The sequence below is a fragment of the Aquila chrysaetos genome, chromosome 4 (genome assembly GCF_900496995.4).
Source record: "Aquila chrysaetos chrysaetos chromosome 4, bAquChr1.4, whole genome shotgun sequence".
In the NCBI taxonomy this organism is placed as follows: Eukaryota; Metazoa; Chordata; class Aves; order Accipitriformes; family Accipitridae; genus Aquila; species Aquila chrysaetos.
The window spans coordinates 56,347,354-56,360,078 of NC_044007.1; the positions used below are offsets into that span (position 1 = coordinate 56,347,354).

A 12,725-nucleotide genomic window follows, 5' to 3' on the forward strand; every position below is an offset into this window, starting at 1 on the left:
TGTTAAGTTCCTCCATTTAATGTCCTTAAATTAAAATTAAATAAAAATGCAGAAGCAAGATCTTTGTTGATGAGTTATTTTTGCTGTCCACCAATGATATTCCAAATTACAGAATCAGGAGTTAAACTTCATCTACAGGAAGGATGTGACTTGTTACTGTTTATCTTAAACTCTTTCTTAGCTGGACTGTAATATTATCATCAGTGATTTTTGAAATCCATAATAATGAGCATTTATGGATGAGTTTCTTTTGCGCATCTAAATGCTTAGTGTAGTACAGAGTCCCACAAGTGGCTACCATCCGACTGACTATGAGCGCTCTCCTTCTCAGCATCAGTCGCAATCTAGAGTATGTTCATGGTGGCTCAAGCTAATGCAGGTGACTTCTGAGCTGGGATGAGCAAAGAGGTACACACTACTCGTTACTGCAGGTGCTGTGGCAGGGTTTTAAGGCAGAGTACATCAATCGCTTACAGTCATGAGGACATGCTCTCATGAATGGAGTGGCAATCCAGCAGCTTATTGAGGGCTAAATGTGACAATACTTTTGTATGCAATGACCCAATACCATGCCTGCACTCACTATTACTACTTCTATTAACAGAAAGACTTTAGTTTCAAAGGCCTTTCGAGCTTTAGTCATGGACTAAGATACTGCTGAGCTTAGTACTATATCAGTACAGAACACAACCTTAGCTCCTGCCTAAATGGCTTGTTACCTAGGTGTAAGATAAGAGACAACAGGTAGATGGGGAACATGGGGAGATTCTTAGGCACTACCGGTCAGCATAGTAAGGAGTAATAGCAGTACTTCGCAGTGTGTCTGCAGGCAGTGATTTGAAGCAGAATAGTGAGCTATTGGTAGGAAGGTTTACAGAAAGCTCCTCCTGTGCAACATGAGGGGAGACAAACATGTGCTTGTTTGAAAATCTGGCGGAGGCTGGTATAAAATTTTTGTCTGTGGTGTGAATAATTTTTTTTCATACTTAATAAGAGTTAACAAAGAGAAAGGCTTTGAGAGTTAGCACAAGTTGGATACGCTTGATGTAGTAGGCCTCTAGAAGTGAAAGGAAACGTAGATGAGAGAATAAGCTCCTGTAAGTTCTGGTTGAAGATATCTAAAAGATCTTTCTAGTGGATAGATATGAGCTGGCTCATTATGTTTTCCACAGAGGAAGAGTCATTGAAAGAACAGATATGAGAAGATAAAGTCTGTGGAGCCGTTATTTCTGTTATTTCCAACCCATACCTTGGAAGATGCTATACAGAAGGAATCCAGAAAATTTAAATGAAGTCTGTAGGCAAGGACTTGGAGAAAGGCTTGGTCTAAGACAGAGTCTCAGGCCAGGGAAACAAGACAAATGGGCATGGGATCCACCATTATCAGGATCACAGATGTCTCACAGAGCTTGAAGGAGAAATCAAGAGTTTTGGACATGTTATTTTGTGATGGTAGCTAAGCATAACTCTGGGGGAGACAGAGTGAAATTTTAGTTTAGCCAGAAACAGACAGATCTGGAAAAAAGAGGTATATGCCGCCAAAGCAGTTCTATAGCTTAATGAATCACTAACATAGTATCAGAATCAAGACCGTATCTCTGACAGAGCACTCCTGCTGAGAAGCAACTAACTCTTGTGACTAATTCTCCTGAAATCAAGAGTGACAGAAAATAGTCTTTAGAAATCCAAGTCAATTTAAAATGTCACTTGGTTGTGCAAAATTTTTTAAGAGATCAAACATATACTATACAGTATGATGTAAACCAATTAGCTGTATTATACGGTGTCTCAGTGAAACAGCTCCAGACAGTTCTACGCATGTGAAATGAAAATTGTTAGTGATTTGTCAGTTCCAGTGAAATCTTCTATCATTTTTATTTATGTATTTAAACAGATGTAGCCTCTGATACAGTAGCTCACATCACCTTTGTATCCAAGTAGTCCCCTTTAATTCAGTGGTGGTCCCCAGGGATTAAGGTGCTGTTCACCATAAGTCAGGGCATTGGCAACTATGCCTTGATTGTCAGATGCCATTGAAAGACATGAGTGTGAAATCAATTTAAGTTTCCAGAAATGCAGGAATAATTGTAAATATGTTACTTAATAATGTGGTTGCAAACTACAATACTGATCTAAACAACATGAAGACTATGTCTGCTCACTGAGTGTTGTTTTTTTTCTTTTTTTTCCCTCAATATTCATTTCTTAAGAAAATTGGCTAAAAAGCGAAAAGAGACATTGAGTAGTACACGGCAGGAAATGACAGTGATGGTGAATTCAATGGATAAAAGCTACACTGAGCAAGGCACCAACTGTGACGAAGCTTTCTCTTTCATGGACACACACAATCTAAATGGGAGATGTAAGTTTTCTCTTTTCTTTTTTTCTTTCTTTTTTTTTTTTTGGAAGGTGGAAGAAAGGTGCAAATGGTTTTTAAAATATTCATCATTACTCAGTCATGGAAAATCCATGGGACCCAGAGTTTCCCACTGTGCAGCACATTACAGTGTGTATTTGGATGAGCAAGACAGTCAGACATCAAGAATAGACTTCTTTAAAAATAATAAGGATAATTGAGCTTTTTTCTGTCCATCCTTTTCTTCTGCAGAAGAGCAAAGACATTACTGAAACATCTGTAGTTTTACCTTTCTCCAATCTCTATTATGTTAAAAATTTTATATCCCTCATGCTATCCAAGTCCTTCAAGTGCTTCCCCTGCTCACTTCTTTTTTTGTAGGTGAAATTTATTTTTTAATTTCATAACTTAATAATGGTGATCTGATTGTCTTATTATTTCCAATTGTAGATGATCCTCTTTCTGTTGCTTCAAAGGAGGAACTCAGTAGCATTATCTGTTCTGCAGTTTCATAAGAGATTCTCTAATATCCTGGGTCTTCTTGGATCTACCCTGAAAATAAATAAAATTGGGGATATAAAATTTCCTGCAATAGAATTTTAGTCAAGGACTCACTCCTGTCTGGGGGTTAGCACTAAGCAAAGACCAGTTTTTTACAATTGTTAATGAAAAAAGAATGACTATGTTCAAAAAACTTTCTTGGTTTTTGTAGTTCTTAAGGAACCTCAGTTTTTCTTGTATACCAGTGTTTTTGAACATCTTCAGAATTTGTCAAAGATGGAATTTTGTTTCAAGTGCTAACAGTATGCGAGATCCAACTGCCACTCTTTAATAATATGCTTAAGAACTTAACTTTGATGAGCTCAATTGTACGAACACTCTGTGAGGTTTATGCAGTGAGACTACTCTCAGCAGCATTAGGCTCAGAATTTGCAATGTTAATTTGTGTTTGAGTTACTTTTGAAATTGCTTTGAAATAGATCTTTCAAAATCTCACTTGCCTTTCTGGGGAGAATATACCATTGCAGTTAATGAGATTGCTTACTTCTGTGAAGAGATCAAGAGGTTTGACTTCATCTTCCGTCATCATCATGTAGTTTTCCAGTGGTGTTACTGAATGGTCACAACAACCAAAGAAGCTGCAATGAGTTCCTTGGACTAAATCCGCTTTATGTAAACCACCTTAAACCAATTTGAAATTATTGGCATAGCAAGTATTTTATACCACTTGAAGGCTAGAAGCTCTGATTAGACTTTCCACAAGAAATGTCATCACCAGAAGCAGCAGTCTTTAGGAATAATATTTGTGTAAGGCCTTGTATTCAAGAGATTTAGAACATTCCTACTTACTACGAAATTTTATTATCCTGGCTGCATTCTGTATCTAGCCAGTTTTATTATCTGCAGCAGCTCTGACCTCCACTAATCTCTGCATCCATACCTAAAAGGAATACCACTCTGTTCTTTCCATGCAGTGATTCAGGAGACATAATCAAAGGAAAGTACTCTTAGATATATTCATTTATAGGATGATAACTGCCAGCATTATTTAAGCCAGCTTTCAGATAGCACCATCTTAACAAGGGCTGGCAACTGTATGCCCTAGAAGACCAACCAAAAAAAAGATGGATGAAAGCCAGCAGGAGTAATCTTACTACTCATCCAGCAGATCCGGTCTTCCTCAAGTCTACTTTTGTTTCACAAATTCCCATTATAGGTATCTAGAATGTGCTTACATTCACTGATCTGACTGAATTTGAGCTGTGTAGACAAGCAACTAAAGCTGAATTTGCAATGAGCTTTGCTTAAAAGCCTTTAATGACTCTTTGGCTGAACATCCTGTAAAATGTTGCGGTTAACTCCCATCTGTTGAATGTATCTGTGCTTACAACAGTAATTCACATGATCTTTGTATACCAGAGAACTAACTGAACTTAATTTGTTGCATTGGGCTTTCCCATAGGTTTTACAAATGGTTAAATGATTAAATACCAATGCGAGCATTGGTCTCTGTATCACTCCCTGAAAACCATTGTTAAACAAAGAATAATATTCAGGGCATAACAGTATCTGTGTACACATTATCCACCTGTCTGAACATATCAAAAAAAAAGAGAGGAAAAAATGAACTATAGTAGAATATTTGCATGCAGTATTTACAGTATTATTAAGTAAACTTACTAATGATCAAAGCTCCTGTCAAAAACACCTGTTGTCGTTGTGATGTCTTTATTCAAGCATCAGTATTCAGTCTAATCTTGTGATTTAAGAAGTGTATTTGTCATCACTGATCAAAATGCTTTCTCTGATGACATTTCTTTTTAGAGAATTGATCAAATTCAATGAGCTATTTTATTCACTAGACATACCTGGTTTTCCCTAGGTCCTGATTCCAGTGCAACAAACACGGCAGGATGGACTCTAAACCAAGTCAATCACATATGCTGTTAACACTCAGCTTAAATAGCCACATATCACTTTGCTGTCTCTAACCAGCTTTGTTTCTCTTTGCAGCTGTATCTTCACCATCTTCATTTACAATGAAAACTAACACATTGAGCACAACAGTGCCTAATTCTTATTACCCAGGTAATTGATTTTTTCTTGGTTTCCACCCTATATAGACCTTTTCATAATAAAAGCATATATAATTATGTTATTATACTTCTTGCCATAGAAATTTAGTACCTATATAAGCAACATAATGGTTGCTTACTGTAGCTTTCTGAAAGCAAACTCAGGAACATTTATCAATCATTTACTGTTCTCTCTCTTTTTACCTTTTCTGCATTGACCTGCTTATGATGTATGACAGATCCATTTGTGCCAACTGCAATTTTAGGTGAGAACATTTCCCTTTATCAAAGTTTATTGCTGAAGTAATTTAGAAAGTCACAGTTCTCAGGGTACAGACAATAGTATACAAAAAGCTGGAGTTTTATGCTAAAGGGAGGGGTGGTAGGCTTGGCTACACTGAGAATGCTAAGGACAGTTATCAGGCTTGATTACTACTGTCATAGTGCAAGTCGGGATAAAAGAGAGAAATAATTTTAACAAGTGGATTTGCGAGGAAATGTTTATGCATGTATTTGGAGTGACACAAAAGAATTTGATTATTGCAGCAATTGAAATAGTTTTCCTCAATTTTTTCCGTTTTATCTCAGAACTGAAGATGTCACTTCTTAAAAATAATATTTTTTCCTAATTAGACTATTCATGATACAGAAAATCAGACAAAGTACAGTTTTGGCCATCCACCAGCTATCATTTCTTCTCACAATACCACACAGTTTCTGACATGCTTGTCAAAGTGAAGTTTCAGAGGAGAGATGGTGTTTTGAACAGCAAAATGATAACATGACACTTAGAGTGTATAGTTTATTATGCATCAGGTGTCACAGGAATGAAATAGAACAGTAGAACTGTAGGTTAAAAACATACCATTAAAGTGTAAAGCATTTCCACTGGGAATTTAGGAAAACCTGCTATTGTCCAATGCCAAAAAGAGAGAGGTTTCTGCACAGTGATAAAACAGTAAACATGAGGCGCTATTGCATTTTCAATGCTTAAGTAACTCTAACTGCTTTGTGGCTTGTATTCATTTACACCTCCTTCCCATACTAACTTTAAAGTAAACAGGGAGATTTTTTTTAAATAAGTCAAATTTTAACAGTGCACTGTAGCAAGAATTCAAACTCCAATGTTAAGCCTATTTACTCTTTTTACAATGATTGATATTTTTACAACAAATATTTTTCTTTCTCCTCCTTTTTCTTCAAATCACTGTAAAAAATACAAGACCCCTTAACTGATGCCTGCCCTTAAACTGTAAGTTAAACAGGCTTAAATAAAAGTAGAGTGAAGCATATAAGAAGTAGAAGTTTAGGAAGGTGATCTTGAAAATTTGTTATTGTGAAAGAGTATTTAGTGCAGTGCATTTCAGTGTGATAACTTGGAGAAGGAACTTGTGTGTTTTTATACATTATGTAAATCTGGAAGAAGGTAATGGTAGTGACTGTAACAATGTAATAATCTGCATGCAAATGAAATTTGCAGTGCCTTTTAACTGCCTTAGAAGTTAGATTTTTTTGTGTGTGCTTTAGCATTCATTCAACGCTTCATCCAGTAGATGTTCTTTCTGACCTTGTGGGTGGGCAAGGAGAAAAGTACTATTATCAGGAGAAAAACTTTGAGATTTCCTATCTGGATTATTAAGTTTTAGTTAATGGTTTCTCTCATTTTTGTATGTGTGTGTGTGTGATCCTTTGCTATATAATAATGATGGTAAAATTATTTGTTAGCTTTTTTTCCACAAGAAATAATCTCTAAACAAGTAATTCAGGTATCAGACAAACACACACTGGGAAAAAAATTCTTTGCTTTTACTAAATCTGTAAAACCTTGAATTAGTTAGTTAGATTAGTTAGATTAGTTAGTCTACTACAGCAACCTGTGCTTACTCATCTCAGAAAATCTTCCAGTTCTTTCACTGTGGAAAAGGAATATTTTTGTAAACTTACATGTTAAAAATTTAGTACCCTTTTATGAGTGGTGTACCATTCAGACCAGGTCTCTCTCCCAAAATGTGTTTATGACTGTCTGTATAGGACTAGTGTTTTGTTTGAGGTAAATCAAATTAGCTGTGCTTGAGGTGGTAGAGGAATATAGCTATTAATAAAATATGCTGGGTTTTAATTGCAACTAGTACCTGCTCTTGCTGTCTTCCAGTGTCCAAAGAAGTTGTGTTAGACTGCAGGTTCAAGCCTGTAGTTAGAACTAAATGAACTTTTTAGTGTGACCTCCTGGGAAGGGTACAGGTCTGGTGAATGGTTGTGTTTAGTTTTCAAAATCTGCTAGAAAGGCCACAACACACTTACCATTTCCAAATTTATGTACAGCAAGATCTTTGGACTATTCATGCAAATTAGGAACTTCTTAGCCAATTGAAAAAACCAAGACTGATAATTACTGGTGAACTCTTTAACTGATGCAAAAGGCAAGTCTGACTTCTCAGTTTCAGGTATGAAGAAATTTTCTTAGATTTGAGGGGAAACTTTCATGCTTAGCCTAAGAACCTGAGTGAAACCCTGAGATTTAAAAAAACAACATTTTACATAACAGTGGCTAAATTTATAGTTGCTGAGCATGAGTGTAGGTCATGTTTCTCTAGTATCAAGCAATGTGCATATTTCTGAAATTGGAGAAAGAAGAATCTCAGCCCAGAAAAGATATTGGGCTGGGTTTCCAAATACCTTCTATGCTGTGAGTTCACATAACTAGTAAATAAATATATTATTTAATAAGTGCTGTATAGCTCTATGGGAATGAGCAAGTGGAGAGTAGAACAACTGCAGCTGTAGGAGTATTTAAGCTGGACAAAATTCCTATTGCATATGAACACTGCATCTGGAAGAGCTCACCCTTTGAAAAACAGTGGACTGTAACGTCTGAAAAGCTCATGCTACAGTGCTCAAAGGCAAAGCAAAAAACTAATATATGTGACTCCTAATGTACCATATAAACCAAGGATTGAAAGCACTTTATTTAAAACAACTTAAAAGAACACTCCCAAAGAGAGAAAAATAGTATTAATGCAGCTATAAGAGATAAAGAAATGGAGAGAGGAAATTACTCTAAAACAAGGAGCTCACAGGAAAGAGATTTATAAGGATTAAACTGCTGCTTTCATGGCACAAGACCCTGCTATCTGATAGCTTCGCCTTCATCTTAGTTACTAACAGTCTGTGTTACAAGGAATTCTGTAGTTTGAAAAAAAAAGTTTTCTAACCTGTTTCTAAAATTGAAATAAGCCACCCAAAAAATCATGATCAACTTCCTATACTTTTTTTGTCTTTTTTGTCTTAGCCACCTTGTAGTTTTCAGGTGCCATTTCAACAGCAACATACTGTACCTACACTTGTATACCACGTTTCATGCCATACATCCCAAGGTGCTTTGCAGTACAATTTTATCACACATTAGATAAAAGTTATCAAATTTTATGACTAAAAGATGAATCCCTTTCCTCTGCATTAGATCAGGTTAGCAAACTGTTAGGAAAGGTATTGAAATGCCCATACTCATACCCATAAATTTTTCTCGGTTATTTTTGGTTTAGATTTAAATGCACAGTTCATATTGACTGTATGCTTATTGAGGACCAGATTTCCTGTGTCTTAGTATCAGTGTGAATTGAGAGAACCTACAATCATCCTTCAAATATGATTCGTTGAGCTATGTGGCTTTAACATCAATTTTCAGTGGTATAAGACCAGAATCTCACCTTTAATGAGGTGGGGTAGTATTTTTGGTATGTACATGAGAATCTGGGACCTTTTAATTCAGAGTATTTGTGGAACTTTCTGCTATAATATATCTAACTTATGAATGTGGAAATATTATTTTAATGCTTCCCTTTCATACAACATATTTTACAAAGTAGTATTTTTTTAATAAGTATAGTATTTTTATAAACCCCTTGCTATGTTTAGTGTGCAGCCAGTGAGGAGTAGTTTGAAGAAGTCAAAGCATCATATTTACAATTTCAGTTAAAAATCAAAAGCTCTTTGAGATATGTAAAATTATTATTTGGCTAAACAGAAAAAATATTTATGATGGTACTTGGACCTTAGAATTTGGGTTGTTTTTTTTCTCTTGTCAAGTCTGAACAAATTTTTAAAATTCCCTCTGAAGAGGAAGAAAGTCATATTGCTTCCTTAGGCAGAGTGCACTTTCACATCTATCTATTTACTGATAAATTTTGATCTCAGTTGCATCTGTGTGAATTGACTCACAGAAGATACCTTGGTTTCAGTACATTTAATTTACACTGTGAAACTGAGATCAGAATCTGACTCATTTAGGAAATCATTGTAAAGACTAAATTAGAAGCATAAAATTACCTGTAATTATTAATGTAGTGCTGTTGCTTATGCCCTGTTTCCTTTTTCTCCTCCTCTTTTTTTCTCCTGATATGTATCTTCTTAAAAGTGCCAATCAATGGTAAGTTGCCCATTTGCCCCATGGAAGAGATGTGGAGGGTTGGGAGAGTATGTGTCTCATAAAAATTTTAACCAGCCCACTGGGTTCTCCTGTTTGTTGGCTTGCATGTCAGTTGACATATAACATTCCATGCCTAATGTGATGGCTCATGATATACTGTGGTCTTAAAGCATGTTCAGCAGCCAGTCAAGACATCTTTCCTGATCAGATGGTCCTTTGCATTTGTCCTCTCGTAGTTTGTCTCCAAATGCTGTATCAGATCTACATTTCCATTGCAGTCCTAGCTTGATGAAACCATAAGCCATTTTGTGCATCTTTTTATTTTGCTCACTCCAAACATTTGCTCTAAATTTGCAGTGTAAAATGTAGCACTTCAGTAATGTAAGAAGAATGCAAGTCCAATTTCATTCCATGGGACTTGTTGAAGTTTCAGAATGAAACTTCTATACAGTTTAGAACCAAATGCCTAATTTAAAACCTGTTTGTAATCAGCTAGTGATATTTAAAACAATATTAGAGTTCGGACTGCTCTGCAATGCTTCCATTGTAGAACCATGGACTTTGCCTCATTCCAATCAGTCTTGCAATTTCCCTGTGTAAACTGCTCCATGGATTTACTGTTCTGGTGTAGCCTTCACAGACAGAAGCAATGCTGGTGGTGTCAGATTTCTGCCGTTCCTCTAGAAATCTGTGTAATTTGTATTTCTGTTAAGTGAAAATGAGCTAGTACATTATGACATACTCTTTTTCTAGATGAAACCCATACGATGGTCAGTGACACAAGCAGCCTAGTCCAATCCCATACCTACAAGAAGCGAGATCCAGTGGATGTGCCCTACCAGACCGGACAGCTTCATCCAGCAATCCGTGTAGCTGACTTGCTACAGCACATCACCCAGATGAAGTGTGCAGAAGGCTATGGTTTCAAAGAGGAGTATGAAGTAAGTGTCAGGTCTAATGATCTGATTATTATGTCTTCTGCACTGTTGGCTTCATCTATCTGCTACCTGTACCACAGAACAGGAAAAATAATTACTTAACCAAGTAATCCAGCTGCTGTGTGAGTGAAGATACTGAATGGAAAGGATCATCTCTACAGTGAGCAAATTTTCTGTAACCAGCCAGGATGAGGAGTGAGACATAAAAACCTTTCTGAGAAATCTCTGCCTAATTCTAATTGCATAAAGCTGTATATTCAAAAAAACAGGTCCACTAGTGTTCTTCCAGAACTTGTCATATTTTTCTTTTACAATTGAAGAATATAGCTTTTTTCCAAAGTTCTACATGACAGATTGTCTAATCACAGTTACCCTGTAACACGATATTAGCTTAGAAATCAAGTTCTACAAGCAATATTTCCTGGAACAATAGTATTCATCATGGAAAGGAAGTGTGCAAATCTTCAGAGAGGCCCATAGGGCTATAAAATTTATTCTGTGATGCCTGAACCATTTCCCACTAGCTGGAGGCTATCTCTAATCCTCATTATTTTTCATATGAACGTACAGTCTCACTTTTTTCCTTGTTTTTTGTTCAACTTCTGTTTCTTCATTTCATGCTAGAGCGACCTGTTCCCCCCTGTTACCATCTTAGTTTTAAATGTCATGACCACTACATCCTGGCAAATACTATACGAACGCAGCACATTGCACTGCAGATCCTGTCTTCCTTGTGAGATGAGTCAGTTTGCTAAGTGAAAAAAGTGAAAAACAAGCAGAACTTGCTTTTGTGCCCAAAATTAATTGTAGTATTATGCCTGACTTCAAAAGCTTAGTTTTGCTGAAGAGTCTCAAGAATGCATCACTCCTCATCCAAATCATGTATTTGAATCAATGGAGACTTATCAACCTGGGTTCCTTGTCTAATGTGAGGGAGGATTTAAGACCCTTTAAAATCTGCTTAGGTCCACTATTTTAATTGTTAGGGTGTCCACTTTTCTCTGCCTTTTAGCTCAGATTTTAAGGAGTTCATGATTTTCACATACAGGAACACTCTGGTACAGGTTGATAAGATGTCTACAGTGAGTAGTTTCCCACAAGATTATAATTCAATGGATTTGAACCCAAAAAAACAGTAGCATAAATATATTACTCCACAGAGGTAAAATACATAAGATTGATCCGCAGGGTTGGACTATAAATTTTCAAAATTGTCATAGGAGTGTATGAGAATTCATGAGATAATTTTGATTGATCATGTAGGAAGATGCATTGCATAAGGAACTTGTGGGGTCTGGTCTGTAGGTAGACTTGAAGCCATCACCTCTGAAATACTCTGTTAACTTTTAATACATTATATGGACTATGATCCAAGATGAAGTGATTAGATCTAAAAAAAAAACCTGTTCCCTGCCATGTGGTGTAGGAAGCAAATAATGATCACCAGCAGCCCACCCCTCCCCCATTTCCAGGAGCAGTCTACACCTGACAAAGCCTGTATCTGCCTCTGTACGTGGTAGTGTCCATTTGTCCAGTTGAGGAACCTGTCCAGATTGCACTGCATCTCCAACCCAGTGCACAGTCCTAAATTTCCTTTCCTTAGAAATTAGAATGTGAGAAATCAGAGGAACAGGTGTAAATGGGTCTTACTGTGATGTGACTCTGACATAGCCAGTGAGAAGCAGAATGATAGATTCAATTTTAACTCTGTCTTCTCAAAGTAGAAACCAGCAAAAAAAAGATCCATTCTCATTCTTTCATCTGATAGAAAGAGAAGGGAGGAGGAAAACCAGCAAAAGTCATTTAAATTATTTCCACCCTGTAGGGCAAGCGACAATTTCTCTTTTGGGCATGCACAATTGTGCACTGCCCTAGAGGCTCAATATACTATGCTTAAGTTTTAAAGGTAGCAACTAATATATTCACTGTTGCAGGACCTTCAGGATGACGAATACAATTACTAGTACATTGCTGAGTTTTTACAAGTGTGCATACTGCTTGCATTTTACAAGAGATGGTGTTTTTTTGAAGTTTGTGCTTTGTCATGCCAACTCCATGTTATAACAATTGCTTAAATATGTAATTGCTTAAACTGGTATTTGTAGTATTAGACTTCCAAAGCCTACGCTTCAGGCCACTTCCAAAGTCACTGATGACATTTTTTCCCCCTAAAACGTAGCAAACAATTCATTCCCAGAACGAGCTAATCACTTGTCAACTTTCATTTGTGTAGCTGACTTAAACAAGTTTGTTCCTGTGGGGTTTTTTATGCCACTGTTATTTAAAAATGATAAAATTGAAAATTCTTGTCTTTGGAAAAGATTTGCTCATCAGCCAAAACCTTTTAAACCAGCATTAAGCCTAGAGGAAAGCTACAATTAATTTATTAAAAAAAAAAGACTGTAAAATGGAATTTATAATGCAACCAA

General features: G+C 36.4%; 1 protein-coding gene across 15 annotated transcripts in view; it reads left to right on the plus strand.

Moving 5' to 3' along the window:
• Positions 1–12,725, plus strand: part of PTPRM (protein tyrosine phosphatase receptor type M) — a 505,106-nt gene that overhangs the window by 399,548 nt on the left and 92,833 nt on the right. For 7 of the 15 annotated variants that reach the window (XM_030011783.2, XM_030011785.1, XM_030011789.1 and 4 more), the window contains 5 exons: positions 2,211–2,362; positions 4,871–4,945; positions 5,172–5,198; positions 9,347–9,358; positions 10,112–10,299. In XM_030011783.2, the coding sequence (XP_029867643.1) occupies positions 2,211–2,362; positions 4,871–4,945; positions 5,172–5,198; positions 9,347–9,358; positions 10,112–10,299 (454 nt within the window). The remainder of the gene's footprint in view (positions 1–2,210; positions 2,363–4,870; positions 4,946–5,171; positions 5,199–9,346; positions 9,359–10,111; positions 10,300–12,725) is intronic. The other 8 variants (XM_030011786.2, XM_041123062.1, XM_030011792.1 and 5 more) reach the window with 3 other exon arrangements.